Genomic DNA, 21,075 nt, shown 5'->3' with positions numbered 1-21,075 from the left:
CGAATTCAGTCTAATAATAATAAAGTAACAATTCGACAAGAAGATGGGCACAATCGGTTCCTATAGGAATACCGACAGTCTGTTGAAAAACATGTCCTCCGAAAGTAACACATGTGTTGTCAATTAAGAATTGAGCATCTTGATAATGTCAGATTCAGAGAATTTTTTGTTTGAATCAGAGTGATCCTTTACAAAGTAGGATTTATGTTTTAATACTATTGGAAGATGGAAGAGAGTTAGATTGTATGTACTAGTACTCTTAAATATCTTTGGAATTTTGCAGTATCCACATCTGAATCACGCCACCTCTAGAATAGGCAGTTTCACAATAACTTTGAAGCTCGGCTTTGATTGATGATAGAACAGATATTAATAATTTAGAAAGAGGTTTCATGGAGCACTTGGAATACCCAGCAATATACCGTTGTTTGTAAGGACACTTATGTAGTTTTGGTATCCAATACCATTATGGAAGAACCAGTTCTTTAGTTGAAATTCCAAAGGGACATAGAACAGACCCATGATTATCCAGGATTTCCTCTTTGGTTAATGTCATTAGGGTATATGTTGAGCATGTTGAGCTTCCAAGTGAATTGTCAATACATAATTAGTCTACAAAGCAGTTAATGTTATGAGTTTTACACACAAAAACGATGTTGTCTGGGTCTTTATCTGCGAGGACAACAACATATTTGTCATGGATGTAGGATAAGTGTTTTGCAACATTTCAGTTTCTTAATTTTGATTTGTATCAACGTTCTCACTGCCTTAATCCATTCGGAAAGAGTGTCTTCGTCTTCCTTCTTGAGCTAAGCTAATTGCCTGGTATTATCCTCGACTGAATCCATCAAAATTATGAAATTTTATTTCCAATTGATGGATTTAGGCTCACGTTATTTCGGACCTTTCGATAACACATTTCGTAGGGAAATGTTATTGACAATATTGAATTCACCTTTAATAACGTGACCAGCCGGATTATAAGTTAATTGGGAACTAGCACAAATGCAATCAGGAGGTTTAGGCTTGAAGTCGTCAATATTGAGATCCCGAAAAACGTGTTTGTAATTGAAATTTGATTTGCCATATGTTTAATATAGGTATAGCAAATGAATGGTACAGACTGATCTTTGAAATAAGGAGGTATTTTCGACCGAATTAATTTAGATGAAGGATATTGCATAAGTTGACGTCATCGAGACATTTAATTTGCTGGCAAAGAAAGGATTAAGCAAAGATCTTTTCTCTTTTTCATTTTTTACAATACGAACTGGTTTGAAAAGTCTGTGACTTGCAATATCCGAAATGATAGCTTTAAGTTAGTATTGGTTTGAATGAGGGATTGTAACGGTAGTTTCCAAAAATAAATTGACTAGAGAATGAAGTTTTGAAAGGGATAATGAATCAAGTTTCCTGCGAATGTGATGAATACCTAATGGCTTTTGTATAAATGGCAGCGAGTCATTAATAGAGACATATCCATCATACAGAGTAGATTATGTATAATGACGATAATTGACATGCCAGCTCCAGACTTCAATTAAACTGATTGAAAGATTATATCTTCATCATATGAATGTCAGGCACAATCCATCCCGTTAGGGGTTTAGTATCATACCATTCTTATATATATGAGAAGAACATAACCCATGTCATGGCAATAACTGTTTTTGAATAAATGTGCTTAGTTCCGATGCAAAGACCCTATAAGAAAATCAATATTAAAGCCAAAATATATTATCTTTAATGACCTGACAACAGTATCGTAACTATATCACTTCTTAATAAGTATATTTAAAGGTTTTGTTAGATTCTGAGGTGAATACTGACATGTTTGTGCTTTAAAAAGAATATTACCATAAAGGATTGGATGTGACATACCTGAAGGTATAATAAGTCTGCATTTTGAGTTACATTTACGAATGATGTCGTTGTTGATGATAAAATTTAGTAAATATTTTGACTAGTTTGTGATATCGAAAACACTGATGTAATAATTTTTCAGTAATACATACATTTAGCTTCTAAAAATCTAAAACGCTGTTCCATACACGAGCGAATGGTTCAAGTTGAGATATATAAACACCGTAAGATGGTGACAAGGGAACGTCACCATCTAAAATGGATAATTAACGATAAGAAATGAAAAATTATCTCTTATATCATAAATTTTAGTATTACGCTTTCCTTTAATGATATAGATATGAAAATCGAGGAAAGGGCAGTGGTCATTGTTAGCATTAGCTTTATTTAAAGTAAGTTCAACAGGATACATTTCTTTAGTATACCTACTGAGGTCGTCATGATTGAGAGCCAATATATCATCCAAATATCTAAAAGTATTATTAAATTTCTGTATCAGATGTTGTTTCGATGGGTCTTTTCTGATTTTTGTCATAACTCATAGCAATACAAAAACAGATCCGCAAGAGGTGGTGCACAGTTAGTCCCCATTGGAATTTCGATAACCTTACGATATACAGAATCTCCAAAGCGAACAAAAATGTAATCGAGTAAATATTCAAGTCCATATATAGTATCAAAGCATGTCCAATTGACAAAATTCTTTTGTTTATTGTACTAAAAAAATTCGTAAGGGTTCCACGGAACCCAGTGTCTCGCCTACTTTTGCTGTTAATCATTGGGTAAAAAAAATGAGGAAAAAAATCAATAAAATTCTTCTTGTTGATACTATCATTTGATTGTAAAAAGCTTGTCCAAGTTTGGTAAAAATCCAAGATAGTTTATGAATCTAGCAAATGTTTTAACCAGATGCTCCGCAGGGCGCAGCTTTATACGACCGCAGAGGTTGAACCCTGAACGGTTGGGGCAAGAATGGACACAACATTAAAGCTGGATTCAGCTCTAAATTTGGATTGTGATTAAATAGTTGACACAGCATAGGTTTCTGACAAAAATAAATGTGGTCTAATGAACTTAAAATATTTTTTTTGCCTTTGAACAATTCACTATGCTGTTGAATATTAATCCTCTCAAAAAAATGTGTGAAGAAATTTTCTTTTTATTTATGAAATCTGAAATGAGAAAAATTTACCCCCCCCCCCATTTTTTTTTCACATCCCCTTTCCCTTTTTTCCAAAACTGATCTCAATTCAAAGTTATAATGTTGCAACAATAACAACTCATTTAAATAACATTATAAAATATTAAAATGTAAAATAAAGTGCTTGTTATCACTGAATGGTAAAGATTGTTTTAATTTATCATTTGGTAGTAAAAGTGAATATACATTGTATATTGTATAAAACAATGATTTAAGCTGATTCAACTACTATTCTGAACAAAGAAAGATAACTCCAATTGAACATTTCTTGCTATTGCACAATATTGTGCAATTAGATATTTCTTGCTATTGCGCAATACTGTGCAATTGAAAATATTTGCCTTTGCACAATATTGTGCAATTGAAGAATTCTTGTTATTGCGCAATACTGTGCAATTGAATATTTCTTGCTATTGCACAATACTGTGCAATTGAAGATTTCTTGCTATTGCTGAATACTGTGCAATTAAAAATTTCTTGCTATTGCACAATACTTAATATAATAATTTTGGATCCTGATTTGGACCAACTTGAAAACTGGGCCCATAATAAAAAATCTAAGTACATTTTTAGATTCAGCATATCAAAGAAGCCCAATAATTCAATTTTTGTTAAAATCAAACTTAAGTTTAATATTAGACTCTTTGGACTTTAATGTAGACCAATTTGAAAACGGGACCAAAAGTTAAGAATCTACATACACAGTTAGATTTGGATATCAAAGAACCCCAATTATTAAATTTTTGATGAAATCAAACAAAGTTTAATTTTGGACCCCGATTTGGACCAACTTGAAAACTGGGCCAATAATCAATAATCTAAGTACATGTTTAGATTCAGCATATCAAAGAACCCCAAGGATTCAATTTTTGTTAAAATAAAACTGTTTAATTTTGGACCCTTTGGACCTTAATGTAGACCAATTTGAAAACGGGACAAAAAATTAAGAATCTACATACACAGTTAGATTCGGCATAACAAAGAACCCCAATTATTCAATTTTTGATGAAATAAAAAAAAAGTTCAATTTTGGACCCTTTGGGCCCCTTATTCCTAAACTGTTGGGATCAGAAGTCCCAAAATCAAACCCAACTTCCTTTTATGCTTATTAACCTTGTGTTTAAATTTCATAGATTTCTATTCTACTTAATATACTAAAGTTATGGTGCGAAAACCAAGAATAATGCTTATGTTGGGCCCCTTTTTGACCCCTAATTTCTAAACTGTTGGGACCTCAACTCCCAAAATCAAACCCAACCTTCCTTATGTGGTCATAAATAAAGGCAACAGTAGTATACCGCTGTTCAAACTAAAATAATCCATGGACAAAAAACAAAATCGGGGTAACAAACTAAAACTGAGGCAAACGCACAAAACATAAGAGGAGAACAACGACACAACACTACAATGTAACACACACAGAAACGGACCAAGCATCAGACAAAATACCACGAGAATAACAAATATAAAATCAAATCCAAATACATGCATTTAGGATAGACAAGTACCGTGACACGTCTTATCGCAATGTGTTGTTGACTTTTACACTAAACTAGAGGCTCTAAAGAGCCTGTGTCGCTCACCTTGGTATTTGTGAATATTAAACAAAGGAAGAAGATGGATTCATGACAAAATTGTGTTTTGGTGATGGTGATATGTGTGTACATCTTACTTTACTGAACATTCTTGCTGCTTACAATTATCACTATCTATAATGAACTTGGCCCAGTAGTTTTTGTGGAAAATGTTACGGTAGTAAAATTTACAATTTTTATGAAAATTGTTTAAAATTGACTATAAAGGACAATAACTCCTTAGGGGGTCAATTACCATTTTGGTCATGTTAACTTATTTGTAAATCTTACTTTGCTGAACATTATTGCTGTTTACAGTTTATCTCTATCTATAATAATATTCAAGATAATAACCAAAAACAGCAAAATTTCCTTAAAATTACCAATTCAGGAACAGCAACCAAACAACAGGCTCTCTGATTCATCTGAAAATTTCAGGGCAAATAGATCTGGACCTGATTAACAATTTTACACCATGTCAGATTTGCTCTAAATGCTTTGGTTTTTGAGTTATAAGCCAAAAACTGCGTTTTACCCCTATGGTCTATTTTTAGCCATGGCGGCCATCTTGGTTGGTTTGGCGGGTCACACCACACATTTTGTAAACTAGATACCCCAAAGATGATTGTGGCCAAGTTTGGATTAATTTGGCTTAGCAGTTTCAGAGGAGAAGATTTTTGTAAAAGATATAAAAAAATTACGAAAAATGGTTAAAAATTGACTTTAAAGGGCAATAACTCCTAAAGGGGTCAACTGACCATTTTGATCATGTTGACTTATTTGTAAATCTTACTTTGCTGAACATTATTGCTGTTTTTAGTATATCTCTATTTATTATTATATTCAATTTAATAACCAAAAACAGCAAAATTTCCTTAAAATTACCAATTCAGGGGCAGCAACCCAACAACGGGTTCTCTGATTCATCTGCAAATTTCAGAGCAGATAGATCTTGACCTGATAAACAATTTTACTTCATGTCAGATTTGCTCAAAATACTTTGGTTTTTGATTTATAAGCCAAAAACTGCATTTTACCCCTATGTTCTATTTTTAGCCATGGCGGCCATCTTGGATGGTTAAGCGGGTCACGCCACACATTTTTTAAACTAGATACCCCAATGATGATTGTTTTAATATAGAAATTAGTGACGAAAAGTGGAACAATATTTATTCACTAGCTTTTAAATGTACTATTGAAAGCAAACTACAAGCTTTTCAATATAAAGTGTTACACAGAATAGTCTCACATAATTATCTCCTTGAAAAATATAAACTTTCTTTAACTAATGAGTGTGCCAGTTGTAAAGAAATAGAAACTATAGAGCATAAATTTTTTGAATGTATAGAAATAAAACGATTTTGGAGAGAATTTTCCAATTGGTGGCATATGTTTTTGCAGTAAAAATATTTTTAAATAAAGACAGTGTCATTTTTGGTATATTGAATTCTGATAACTTAGTGTTAAACTATTGTATTTTACAGGCAAAATATTACATTCATTATGTAAAGTACACACAATTAGACAAATTGTTTATATCTGTGCAAGCTTTTCTCAAATTTTTGAAAAGACGTCTGGAGATATTAGAATATTTATATCTTTCTAAAGACAAGCACGAGTCATTTGTCGACAGATGGGGGGAATTTATGGAAGTTATTAATTAAATTTTATTCTCGATATGATCATGTATATTTAATGTATTCCAAAGTATCTTTTACTTGTATCATACACCGATTATTCACATCATTTACTTGTATTTGTTTTTACTATGTCTTATTCGTAAAATATCAATAGTATGACTATGCCATATGTCAATCACTTATATATTGTAAAAATGTATGTATGTATGTATGCACTGTAGCTTGAACACCAAAAAGATCAATAAAAAATTAAAAAAAAATGATGATTGTGGCCAAGTTTGGTTTAATTTGGCCCAGTAGTTTCAGAGGAGAAGATTTTTGTAAAAGTTAACGACGACGTCGACGACGACGACGACGGACGACGGAAGCCAAGTGATGAGAAAAGCTCACTTGGTCCTTCGGGCCAGGTGAGCTAACTAAAAATAAAAGAAAACAACTTACGCAACGTTAAAATGTAACACACACAGAAACGAACTATAATATAACAATTGCCATATTCCTGACTTGGTACAGGACATTTTTAAAGAAAAAAATGGTGGGTTGAACCTGGTTTTGTGGCATGCCAAACCTCGCACTTTAATGGCAAAGTTAAATTTAACATTGAAATGACAACATAATATTACAGGACTACAATACAAATAAATAGGAGAACATATTAGACAAAGAAAAACATGATTAAGAGTTTGAACATAAATATTCACATTCTGACTTTTTAAATGCCCATTTAATTAGGTGTGTGAATTTTTTCTTAATGAGAATGTGAGGCAGTGTGGTATATAGGGTACAACAATCAAAACTTTGAACAGATTCAAAATCACCAATATAAGCATGTAATTTATCAAGTACTTTCAACAAGTTTTTGACACTTCAAAAGTAATTCTTAATAATTATATAAAATCCCTTGCAACATGTGCAAGGTTCGAAATTTACAAATTGACTTAATAGTTAGTCATTTTACAAAATGTTTAATTTTTAAATTTGACGAGAGATAAGAATCCAAATAGTCAGGGTTGCAAAAAAAAATGTTTGTGATGGTAATAGTTCAGAATTACATTTATAGATATCTGCATGTGCTAAATGTTGCTGATCTAATCATAAACTAAGCCTCATGTTGTCTCATTGACACTTATATCACATCTTCCTATATCTATATAGCTTATAAAATTGAGAATGGAAATGAGGTATGTGTCAAAGAGACAACAACCCGAAAAATGAAAAAAAACAACAGCAGAAGGTCACCAACAGGTCTTCAATGTAGCGAGAAATTCCCGCACCCGGAGGCGTCCTTCAGCTGGCCCCTAAACAAATATATACTAGTTCAGTGATAATGAACGCCATACTAATTTCCAAATTGTACACAAGAAACTAAAATAAAAATAATACAAGACTAACAAAGGCCAGAGGCTCCTGACATATATATGTTTTACATTATTGTTTCATATCTTGTAGTATTTATTTTAAAATTTTAAAAACCTTACATTTTAGATATTTGATTTAAAGAATATGATAGAATATCTATTATTCAAAAATGTTTTGAATTGAATAACTATAATGCTCAGTTTGGTAATAATCACTTAATGTTTTTACCTTGACAGTCCATTTCACATTGTTCTTTTGTCTGAAATAAAATCGTGGAAGTAATAAATCATTAATGCAAAATCATGGGTTGTATTTTTAAGCATGGGGAACTCAGCGGTGAAACCCTTAATGTTTAAGGTATTAACAATATTACATACAATATTTTAGATGCCACTGCTGGTGGAGGTTTCGTCCCCGTATCACCAGCCCAGTAGTCAGCACTTCGGTGTTGACATGAATATCAATTATGTGGTCATTTTTATAAATTTCCTGTTTTACAAAACTTTGAATTTTTCGAAAAACTAAGGATTTTCTTGTTCCAGGAAAAGATTACCTTAGCCGTATTTGGCTCAACTTTTTGGAATTTTGGATCCTCAATGCTCTTTAACTTTGTACTTGTTTGGCTTTAAAACTATTTTGATATGAGAGTCACTGATGAGTCTTATGTAGATAAAACGCGCGTCTGGCGTACTAAACTATAATCCTGGTACTTTTGATAACCAATTAGCCCCTACAACACTTTTGCATATAATTCACGGCAAGGCTTCAAAGGATGTAATTTGTAAAGTATTTATAAACATATTGAGCCATATGTTTGATAATGTCGAAAAGGAGTATTTACCCTGCAATGTTAGGTATTCTGGTGTGGCTGTTTTGAAGAATAAGTACAAAATACTAAGATTTAAAGATTGCAGACCAATCTAATATACAAGAAAGAGATGAAAAAAAAATTCAGAGAAGAAATCCCTGTTTCATTTAGTCTACATCCCTGTTTCATTTAGTCTACATACTGTACATACCTGATCTTTCATTATATAAGTTAAATAGGAAATTGATCTTGTGAGTCTGGTTGATTCAACCTGTTGTTTTCTTTTTTTATGATGATTACATAAGCAAACCACAAGTCAGCTCTGTGTGACTTGATTAGAGATCTTTTTATATAACATCAACTTAATTTACCTGGTCTTGATTCCAAATATTCCACTTGTCTTTAGTATGTACAATCTTATGTTCCTCACAGATCCATTCATCAGTTGTCAATGCTGCCTCTTCAGTGACATAGCATTCTAACCTGGAGCATGCATATTCTATGTGGAAGGGTAGTTTTTGCCTGCTAGAGGAGACTGTGGACTTATAGAAATCTGAGATTCTCTCTAATGTTGTGAACATGCATTCCTTGATTCCAGTGGCAATATCTGGCACGATCAGTCCATTGGAGGTTTCATGGACTATGTAGAGCAATATCTTGTTACCTTCAACACACACTACAATATCATGTGCTTTATCGAATGTTAAACCAACGAATCCTGAAAACAGGAGTTGTTTTTCTTCAAATGTCTTCACAGCCCACATGCTGAGACATGCGCTAATGAGACGATTTGGTAAGGCTGGTGGTATTATTGTCCCTTTGAATACAAATGCTAGACTGATGGCTTTCTCTGGTGTGCATTCGTGGGTCATGAATCTTGTGTCATTTCTCTGAATGAGCATACAGGGAACAAAGAAGTTTTCCACTGGTAACCGACTCCCCGTAGTAATATCATATCTACGTTGCTCTGATATAATATCAAGGTGGATGAGCATATCAAATATGAACTCTTTGTAGGGTGATATTTTATTGAAGTGCTTTTGTTCCCAAATAAGATAAAGCTCTTTTCTTTGTACTATTCCACTTTCTGACATCCTTTCAAAAGTATTTCGTATGAGACCTTTCTTCGGCCAAAAGGCAATATCTGTTAAGTGAAAATTATAAATTGATAATTGAAAATAGTATTAAAAGTATCTTACAATAACAAAAATAGCTTATAACACAAAACGGTAAAATGAATCGTTTCAGGTCACTATAATTACTTGGCCTTTGTAAAGACTTAACTAACGATTTTGGAAAAACTACTTATTTGAAGATCTTGTATTGCTGATTATGTCAGGTTTTTACATTTCCATCTTTTTTTTTAACGTTTTTAACTGAATAGGAAAACAATATAAAACAAAAGACTTGTAGCATTCGTAATTATAGGTCAATAACTTCTATCAGCAGTTGCCTGACAGTGTTGCTGCTAACAAACAGCTTATTAATTGATCTCAACCTTTTGATAATGCATGGCCCTGTCAGATTTTCTGTATTTTATTATATTCATGACAATAAACAAACAATTGCATTTCACCTCCATGTTCTATCTTCCATATTGAATGATTGACAAGGTCATAATACCTGTTTTAAACTAGATACCCTTATGATGACTATGAAGTTTGGTTAAGCTTTGCTGAGAAGTTTCATAGTCGAAAATGTTTTGTAAAAGTTAAATGATGACGATTGAATATGAAGAAAACAAACAACAGAACAGTGTGAAAACGGGAGACAAAAAACTACTAAACAGGTCTACGAATTATTACAACAGAACAGTGTGAAAACGGGATAAAAAAATCTACTAAACAGATCTACGAATTAGTACAACAGAACAGTGCGAAAACGGGATAAAAAAATCTACTAAACAGATCTACGAATTAGTACAACAGAACAGTGCGAAAACGGGAGACAAAAATCTACTAAACAGATCTACGAATTAGTACAACAGAAGTGTGTGAAAACGGAGGACAAAAATCTACAGATCTACGAATAAGTACAACAGAACAGTGTGAAAACGGGAGACAAATGTCTACTAAACAGATCTACGAATTAGTAAACATAACAGTGAGAAAACGGGAGACAAAAAACTACAGATCTACGAATTAGAACAACAGAACAGTGTGAAAACGGGAGACAAAAAACTGCTAAACAAATCTACGAATTAGTACAACAGAACAGTGCGAAAACGGGAGACAAAAATCTACTAAACAGATCTACGAATTAGTACAACAGAAGTGTGTGAAAACGGTGGACAAAAATCTACAGATCTACGAATTAGTACAACAGAACAGTGTGAAAACTGGAGACAAAAGTCTACTAAACAGATCTACGAGTTAGTAAACATAACAGTGAGAAAACGGGAGACAAAAATCTGCAGATCTACGAATTAGTACAACAGAACAGTGTGAAAACGGGAGACAAAAATCAACTAAACATATCTACGAATTAGTACAACAGAACAGTGTGTAAACGGGAGACAAAAATCTACTAAACAGATCTACGAATTAGTAAACACAACAGTGTGAAAACGGGAGACAAAAACCTACTAAACAGATCTACGAATTAATACAACAGAACAGTGTGAAAACGGGAGACAAAAATCTACTAAACAGATCTACGAATTAGTAAACATAACAGTGTGAAAACGGGAGACAAAAATCTACTAAACAGATCTACGAATTAATAAACACAACAGTGTGAAAACGGGAGACAATAATCTACTAAACAGATCTACGAATTAGTACAACAGAACAGTGTGAAAACGGGATACAAAAATCTACTAAAACAGATGTACGAATTAGTAAACACAACAGTGTGTAAACGGGAGACAAAAATCTACTAAACAGATCTACGAATTAGTACAACAGAACAGTGTGAAAACGGGAGACAAAAACCTACAGATCTACGAGTTAGTACAACAGAAGTGTGTGAAAACGGGGGACAAAAATCTACAGATCTACGAATTAGTCCAACAGAACAGTGAGAAAACGGGAGACAAAAATCTACAGATCTACGAATTGGTACAACAGAACAGTGAGAAAACGGGAGACAAAAATCTACAGATCTACGAATTAGTACAACAGAACAGTGTGAAAACGGGACGCAAAAATCTACAGATCTACGAATTAGTACAACAGAACAATGTGAAAACGGGAGACAAAAATCTACAGATCTACGAATTAGTATAACAGAACAAACGTGGGACAAAAATCTACAGATCTACGAATTAGTACAACAGAACAGTGTGAAAACGGGAGACAAAAATCTACAGATCTACGAATTAGTACAACAGAACAGTGTGAAAACGGGAGACACAAATCTACTAAACAGATCTACGAATTAGTACAACAGAACAGTGTGAAAACGGGAGACAAAAATCTACAAAACAGATCTACGAATTAGTACAACAGAAATGTGTGAAAACGGGGGACAAAAACTACAGATCTACGAATAAGTACAACAGAACAGTGTGAAAACGGGAGACAAAAATCTACTAAACAGATCTACGAATTAGTACAACAGAACAGTGTGAAAACGGGAGACAAAAATCTACTAAACAGATCTACAAATTAGTAAACACAACATTTTGAAAACGGGAAACAAAAAATCTACTAAACAGATCTACGAAATAGTACAACAGAACAGTGAGAAAACGGGAGACAAAAATCTACTAAACGGATCTACGAATTAGTACAACAGAACAGTGTGTAAACGGGGGACAAAAATCTACTAAACAGATCTACGAATTAGTACAACAGAACAGTGTGAAAACGGGGGACAAAAATCAACTAAACAGATCTACGAATTTGTACAACAGAACAGTGTGAAAACGGGGGACAAAAATCTACTAAACAGATCTACGAATTAGTACAACAGAACAGTGTGAAAACGGGAGACAAAAAATCTACAGATCTACGAATTAGTACAACAGAACAGTGTTAAAGATTTCTAATTTGAATTTCGTTGATGTTCGGTAATTTAGTTATTTAAAATTTTAGTTTGTGAAAGTAATTTATCAATGATATTTGATTTACGTGTTCTGTTTTAATTTACAAATTGTGTGGTTCATCTTATAAGAGAAATTGTATTTTTAATATTTTTAAAGATATTAATTTAAAAGTTAGGAGTCAACTTAGCCGGATATTTATTCTAAATCGGAGCCGACTAGTCATAGCTCATACTCTAAAATGTTGCGTACTTAGGAGAGACATAGGAAATATATCAATGTTCATGTATTTGGTTTGACTGTAGGGAGGGTACGAATCTATGTCCGCGCCACATATTACCATAAGACAAACAATTAATTAAGGTGATCCAATAGTGTGTAGATTTTTTTTAACGTAGCTATCATAATAAGTTTCCGAGATAACAGAACTAGCATAAAGTTATTGTTGGTCTTATATTGAAGATCTGTTATATTGCAATATACAGTGTATACTTACTTTTACTAAAACTAATTATTTTTTTCATAGAAAAAAGGAAAACAAATTGTTCTATGAGAGTTCTGGAAGTAGGCAGATCTTAACGTTCTGATCATGTTTGACCTTCTTATATTTTCCCTATCTACAGTATGATACTTCAAGATATTGACACCATTTACACATTTATTACGTATGATAAATATTTAGACATGTTAGCTACTGTACATTGATTTACTGACAGGAATGGAAAAAAAACCCACCCACACATACTTTAGAAGAGATACCCTACTGACCATTTATTTAAAATTTGATTGCAACTGTTTGTATAGTTTCATAGAAGAATATCTTTGACGTCAAGTAGTGGCAATTGCCAGGTGAAAGTGTTTTAATTTTCTTTTTTTCTTTTTCTCTGATTGTGGGAAAAAGTGTTAATTTCAGGCATTTCAGTCATAAACAAACTTTCCTTGATTGGATGATTTCTGAGTCTGAGTACGATAATTGTTTTAACAAGTTGTATGACTGTAAGTATTTATCTTTTATAGTTAATATGGAATTGTTTGGACATATATTTGGCGTCGGACGGTATAAAGATTCAGAGATTATTGACATGTACTATGGGCATCGGGCAGTGTTTATAGACCACGGAGTATAAATGTTGATATTATATAAGATAGTACCTGTAACAAACGATCTCATAACTTCGACCAGAAGTAGCGGACTTATGATCACATAACCTCTCAACTGTGGGGTATCAAAATAGATCATCTTTCCAAGTGAGTGCTGGAAGTGAAGGAAATCACTGAGCTCTTCCTTTGACAAGACGGACACCTTGCTGATGGCATTTAATTCTTCAACTTCCAACAATGACAATATTTGATTCCCGTTTGCTACCAGGTTAGCAATCTCAAGTTCAAGAGGAACAGAGGCATTGGGCATTGACTCTCCCCAACATGGATGTTGAAAGGTAAGATCTGTGATTGCTTTCTTTAGGACATTGATCTCTGGATCTGTGTTGTCTGTGGCATTGACAAATATTTTGTTGTTGATAACCAGATGTGCTCGTCCTTCGTGGTCTTTGAATAACTCTTCTACTCCGCTATATAACTCTGTACGCCGTGTTTCAATATCCTCCTTTAAAGAAAGTACATGAGAGTGATCAGATCATGGTGAAGAACAATCTATGCAATACTTAAGTTCATGTAAAAGGAATTTACCACTATATCATTAATCTAAAAAAGTTCTGAAGAACAATCATTGATGAGGACAGGAAAATTGACAGCAAGCCGTTTACTGATTATAACTTAATTAAATCATTAAAGGGTCATAACTCATGATTGCCAAACTTATAAATATCTAATGGAATAACATTATATTGAGATTGATATAGATATAGTTGAACTATTTCATATAGTATTAGAAAAAAGGCCAATATATCAGATAACTTTGTTCCCTTACCTTTGGTACTCTGTCTTTATGAGTTGCAACAAATAAAATCTTAGGAATTCCTGTATATACTGCTTTACAATAAGTAAGGATACAGTTGACCCAGTGTTGTAAAAATACTAAAAATGAAACATATGAAAATTATGTGAAAATTTGCTATCCCTGGTCATCTCTAACACAGACATATATTGTTTTTAGACGTGTCGTCCCTGAGGGTATCACCAGTCCAGTAGTCAAGACAAGAATATCAATGATATGGTCATCTTTATAAATTCTCTGTTACGAAACTCCAAATGTTTCGAAACAACTAAGGATGATCATATCCCAGGAATAGATTACCTTAGCATTGTTTGGAACAACGTTTTTGAATTTTAGGTCCTCAATGCTCTTCAACTTTGTACTTGTTTGACTTTATAATTATTTCGATCTGAGCGTCACTGATGAGTCTTAACGAGTAAATGAAATGCGTATCTGGCTTATTAAATTATAATCCTGGTACCTTTCATAACTATTTATGCTGTTTTCAGTTTGCCATATCAAGCATTAAGTTGATTAATCTAGCAAGTAGTTAGATAAACAATAAAACATCGTTAATTTTTCAATATGAATTTGAACCCAGCTTTATAAAAAACGCGAACATGTCTAAGGTCATCATCAATAAACAAGAGGCTGTCACAACGACAGCAAACCGGATTTATTAACATTTATTTGTGTCCTGGCAATATAACAAGAACCATTACTGATGAATGGTGAAAGTGAAAATCGTCAATATCAAATTTGACCTCCATTTTGTCATCAGTATCAACATATTAAAATTTGAAAAGCTTAGATTGAATGGTTCATGAGTAAATGCAACAACGTGAATGGAAACGCCATTTTACAATCTTTGAAGAACCATAACTCCTGAACGGTAAAAGTCGAAATCGTCATTATTGAACTTGACCTCTATTTTGTCATCAGTAACAACATATACAAATTTTAAAAGCTTTGGTTGAATAGTTCATGAGAAAATGCACGGACACGACTGGAAACACCATTTTTCAATCTTTCAAGAACCATAACTCCTGAACGGTAAAAGTCAAAATCGTCATTATTGAACTTGACCTCTATTTTGTCATCAGTAACAACATATTAAAATTAGGGAAGCTTTGGTAGAACAGTTCATGCGTAAATGCACGGACACGACTGGAAACTCCATTTTTCAATCTTTCAAGAACCATAACTCCTGAACGGTATAAGTCAAAATCGTCATTATTGAACTTGACCTCCATTTTGTCATCAGTAACAACATATCAAAATTTGGGAAGCTTTGGTAGAACAGTTCATGCGTAAATGCACGGACACGACTGGAAACTCCATTTTTCAATCTTTCAAGAACCATAACTCCTGAACGGTAAACGCCATTATTGAACTTGACCTTCATTTAGTTGTCAGTAACAACATATTAAAATTTTAAAATCTTTGGTTGAACGGTTCATGAGTTAATGCACGGACAACATTTGATTGCCAGACCGCACGACCGCCCGCCCGCCCGACCGCCTCACATCCCCAATTCAATAACCGACATTTTTGTCACAAAAATCTGGTTAAAGACTGCATTGCAGAATTAAACCTGTTATTTTACCTTGATTCCGAGGTTTGTAACATACAGGTCTAAGATAATTACCAATTAAAGACTGCTTTGACTAAAAATCTGTTATTTTACCGTGATTCTGAGGTTTGTCAGGTACAGGTCTAAGGTCAACATCAATGAAAGACATATATCGTTATTCAGACGTTTCGTCTCCGAGGGTATCACCAGCCTAGTAGTCAACACTTTGGTGTTGACATGAATATCAATGATATGGTCATTTTTATAAATTTTCTGTAACAAAACTCTAAATGTTGCAAAAACAAAGAATTTTCTTATTTGTGGAATAGATTAGCGTAGCCGTATTTGGCACAACTTTTTTGAATTTTGGGTCCTCAATGCTCTTCAACTTTCTACTTATTGATCTTAGCGTCACTAATGAGTCTTATGTAGACGAAACAGGCGCCTGGCTTATTAAATTATAATCCTGGTACCTTTAATAACTACTTATGCTGTTTTCAGTTTACCATATCAAGCATGAAGATCAATGAAGAAATGACAGAATGACAACATGACAAAATAAGTGAATAATGGAGAAGGGTAAAGCTATATGGCCCAACAACTTTGTAACGGGTCATAAAAGGGACAAAGCAGTGAATTTGCAATGACCCTAATGATTATGATAAAAATACTATGGTGAAGAAATATTTCCAACATGTTATTTATACAAAATGATTACAAGTGGTGCATTTTGACTAGTGCAATTATTTGTTTTTACTGTTGCATATATTATAACCTGACATTTTGACATTAAGAGGCAAAGTTTGTAGGTTTAGTTTATTTTTTAATGGCTGAGTAAAACAAATCCGGTAAATAGTCTAACTCATGAAAAGGAATGGGATTGTAGTTACAACGTAAAAGCCATATCCGATATCCTTTGTGAAACGGATATACCATAATGGTCAACCAACTCGTGATGGTATCCGTAAAATTCACATAGGGATGATTTTGACTTCACCATTTGGAACTCTATGTTTGATAGCTTCATTGCGAGTTTCAACCCTCTATCAAGAAAATCATGATAGGAAATGCAAGCACGGGAATGAAAAGTTCACAATTGGAAAGCTGAAATCATCTCTTTTGCCGGGTAAAGTTTTGTTTTCAATCGACCCTCATTGCCAATTTCTAGATGTAGGTCACAAGATAATATGCACAGTCATACCTTGGGCTTTTATGTTACCCAGTAGTGATAATAGTGAAAGTAGTAATAAAGTGTGTTCTAGGTTTATCACTTGATAGAAAGCTTCCGTCAGTCAGCATGTTTTATCATTGATGTTTGGCCTACCCTTCATTATACCCCTGTATTTCGAGCATTAATTTAGAGCAATACAAAAATAGTTCATGTTTTAGGGGTTTGTAATTAGTCTTGAAAGTTTTATGTTTTTTATCAATGATTTTTCACTTGTCTCGTCGAACATTTTATATGATGATTCTACGTGTCCGACTCCATGTCCACTTGCCCCCAAAAATCGAAAAAAAAAACCCAACTGTTTAGTAAAAAATGTGATTTTGATCATTAACATTGTCATTTACATGTTCTCGTTATGAAGTGCATCCAACTTTTTGGACTTAAAAAAAAAAAGAATTATCCATCCATCTGGTCTTTACATATTAAGTCCGTGAAAGATGTAAGATGGGTTTTAGAATGATTTTAAATTCAACAATACTGATAAATAATAGGCACTTTACTGAATGATATTTTCTGATTTATCTCGATATCATATGCATGATATGCAAGTGTCTCAAATAGGACTGTATAAAGACATTTATGCAGACGGAAGTAAAACTTCTGAATATGTCAATCATGTAATGAACACTTTTACTGTCATTTTAATAAATTTCCTATTACAAAACTTTGAATTATCGAAAAACTAAGGATTTTCTTATCCCAGGCATAGATTACCTTAGCCGTATTTGGCACAACTTTTTGGAATTTGGGATCTTCAATGCTCTTCAACTTTGTACTTGTTTGGCTTTATGCATATTTTGATATGAGCGTCACTGATTAGTCTTATGTAGACGAAACGCGCGTCTGGCGTACTAAATTATAATCCTGGTACCTTTGATAACTATTTACTGTATTACCTGCTGGGGTTGGTATCATATGCTGCCCAGGAAAACACAATACATCAGGAACCTGTTCATGTAATCCTTTGCTTCCATCAAATACAACCAGAAACAACGCTCTGTAAGTCATGAAGGTCTGGTGTGTTGTATAATAGACATACTGTCCACCAAAGACCCAGAAGATGAGTCTTCCAACTTTCATTTTGTATTTTCCACTTTTAAGGACTTTTTCCATTTGCTTTCTGATTTCATCTTTAGTCATCTTTGCTTTCATTTTCTGTTTCAGCTGATATCTTGATAGAGGTACAACGGAGGACGACTGAGATGATAACGTCAGGGCTGCTGGAGTTTGGTTGGAGATATTACTTGACGGTTTGATGGGAGAGGCCATGACACAGCTTGTGACTGCTGTAGAACACCTGGATTATCCATGTCATCATCTTTACTTCTAGAAGGATTAATATCTGATGCTTGTGGTTGGTCTAACTTTTTGTTTGGATTAGGTTCCTCTTCTTCTTTTGATGTCATCAATACCTTATTGTATACACCGTCCATTGCATTATAAGTTCCTGTATGAAAAAACCAACACCACTGTATAAAATTATAAGAAGATATAAATATATGATAATGCTTATATGATGTGCTAGCCAATTACACTGAGATAACAATGAAATTGAAAACAAGGGTACATTTTGTACACATGCTAAAATGTTTTGACTGCTTCACTAACCACGAAGGATGATTTGGTGTTGAAAAGTCTTGAAAATAGGGCTAACACCAACAATCAATTTAAGAAGCCCAACCCATGCAAAAACGTGTAACAAATCTCTGCCTTGTATGTACATAACTTATACATATTTCTGATACAAAAATTATAATAAAAAAAACCAATCCCCTCCCACTCCAAAAAATAAACCAGAAAACAACTTGTAAAATTAAAATATGTAAGGAACATAGAACTATGTGTTCCGCCTGCAGCGTCTGCATTTTTTGAAATATTGTTTAAAAATAAGTCCATTTCTTGGTAAAATACAGAAAAAAAAGAAGAAAAAAAAAATGTTGCATGTGCTATTTCTTGATTCTGTGAAATTATGTCGTAATTGCCATTACTATAAAAAGTAAAGAACCTTTGTTAGCACGCTCATATACCGTTTGCCCTCATTGTGTCATTGGCAAACAAAATCTCATCAGATTCTTTAGTTGAAAGACTAATAACTTAAACAAAAGTAAGCTCATAATGTTTTTGTGGATTTGTACATCTACATATTAAGTCCCCGTCAACTACAAAGTTTAATGAAATTCTGCTATGCGGTTTCAGAGGAGTTGTGGTGGCAATCTGTTGCAGGAGTGTATTTAGGTCAAAATCCTAAGTTAAAAGGGACTTATCTCTCGGAGAAAAAAAATGTAGCATAATTTGCTGTTGATATGAATATCTACATAGTATTATATTACTATTATCTACGAAGTTTTATGAATTTATGTTTTGTGGTTTCAGATGAGTTGCGATGATAAGAACAGGAAGGAAAGACGAACTGATGACTTTAAACAGGTAAAAAATTTGAGACCTTTCTATCAGAGACAAAGTGAAGTTCTATAAATAAAGGGGAAATGTGTCCATGGCACATGGAAGGTGACCTCGTTTCCATATAATGTTACAAATGGACATAACTAAAAAACGGTAGAAGCGACGCTACACAAATTTGAAATTGATCAGCTTTGTAGTAATAAGTATTAATCAAACATTATTTATATAGTTATTATTTGTAAAGGACATAACATTAGCACGGTATAAGTGAAACACCTAAAATTCAAACTTGATCAGTATTTTAAGGTTCTAAGCATTGTGCATAAGTTACGTAACATTTATTGGAAGCAAACTAAATTAAAACTTCTTAAACTTAGTTTGGACATACATCTGAACTTCAAATAATCTACGGACGGACGAACAGACGGACAACGCTTAATGCTCCCTCCAATGCGACAGGACAAAAACAAAACATTTTGTGTATTTCAACTCTTACCTGGATTTATAAGAACCCATTCTCTTGTCTTGACATCAAGACCACATCGACCTTCAAGGAGAGATATTCCATCTGTAGGATGTCTTCCTTCGGGAATGATTTCCCCAACTAATAGCTTCACCAAAGTCGATTTTCCGACGGCGAACTGGCCAGTTACCATACAGCGCATATCATACGATTCGTAGGTACCTTCACCCGTTAAACGATTCAGCATGGTAGACTGTTTTTTCCTCTTCATCATGTTGTTGTATTCTGGAAAAAAAATGAATATTTTGTACTTAAATTATAGAAAGAACAACCGGTGTCAGAAGAAAAGAGAATAACATAAATGGGGAATATGTCCATGGAACATAGACAATGCCCTTGCTCATATTAACGTTAAGATAAAGGAGCATAACTCAAGAATGGTAAAAGTGACGCTTCTCAAATTCCCAATGTTGTAAATTTTGGGGTAATAAGATTCATAACATTTCATTGAGGCAAACTAAAGTTATAGAACTATATAACCAATTTCGGTCGTACGTACGGACCGACGGACAAACACGACTGTAAAACTAAATGCCTCTCTACTACATGTACGTCGAAGTCATTAAAACGATATATTGCATTACAATGTACAAATACACAAATGGGCGATACAACTGATCACATCAACTTAAATCAATTATAAATAGAATATTGACAGGCATTACCTAAAAAGGTATAAGTTGTATTTGTGGTAATACGTATTGTGTATAAGTTTCATACCATTTGTTTTAAACCAACTAAAGTTATAGAACGATATAACCAGTTTCGTACGTACGTACGTACTGACCGACAAAAAAGGGTAAAACTAAATATCTCTCTACTACGTCGGGGGAATTAAAAACATATATTGCATTACAATGTACAAATACGCAAATGGACAATACAACTGATCACATCAACTTAAATCAATTATAACTAGAATATTGACAGGCATTACCTAAAAAGGTATAAGTTGTCAAATTCCTGTTGTCAAATTTTATTT

General features: G+C 33.4%; 1 protein-coding gene across 1 annotated transcript in view; it reads right to left on the bottom strand.

Annotated features, from left to right (window-relative positions):
* The window catches only part of LOC139482470 (uncharacterized), a 33,304-nt gene extending 12,986 nt beyond the window's left edge, over positions 1 to 20,318 (bottom strand). The window contains exons 1-6 of the mRNA XM_071266374.1: positions 20,067 to 20,318; positions 18,064 to 18,614; positions 14,361 to 14,467; positions 13,583 to 14,036; positions 8,817 to 9,589; positions 7,866 to 7,896 (exon numbers count right to left, since the gene is read on the bottom strand). Coding sequence (XP_071122475.1) covers positions 7,866 to 7,896; positions 8,817 to 9,589; positions 13,583 to 14,036; positions 14,361 to 14,467; positions 18,064 to 18,436 — 1,738 coding nt within the window. The 5' untranslated portion in view covers positions 18,437 to 18,614; positions 20,067 to 20,318. The remainder of the gene's footprint in view (positions 1 to 7,865; positions 7,897 to 8,816; positions 9,590 to 13,582; positions 14,037 to 14,360; positions 14,468 to 18,063; positions 18,615 to 20,066) is intronic.
* Positions 20,319 to 21,075: the final 757 nt, after the last annotated feature.

This window comes from Mytilus edulis, chromosome 7 (assembly GCF_963676685.1).
Source record: "Mytilus edulis chromosome 7, xbMytEdul2.2, whole genome shotgun sequence".
Lineage (NCBI taxonomy): Eukaryota > Metazoa > Mollusca > Bivalvia > Mytilida > Mytilidae > Mytilus > Mytilus edulis.
Note: the sequence above shows the minus strand (reverse complement) of the source record. Positions and strands in the feature narration are given on the sequence as shown.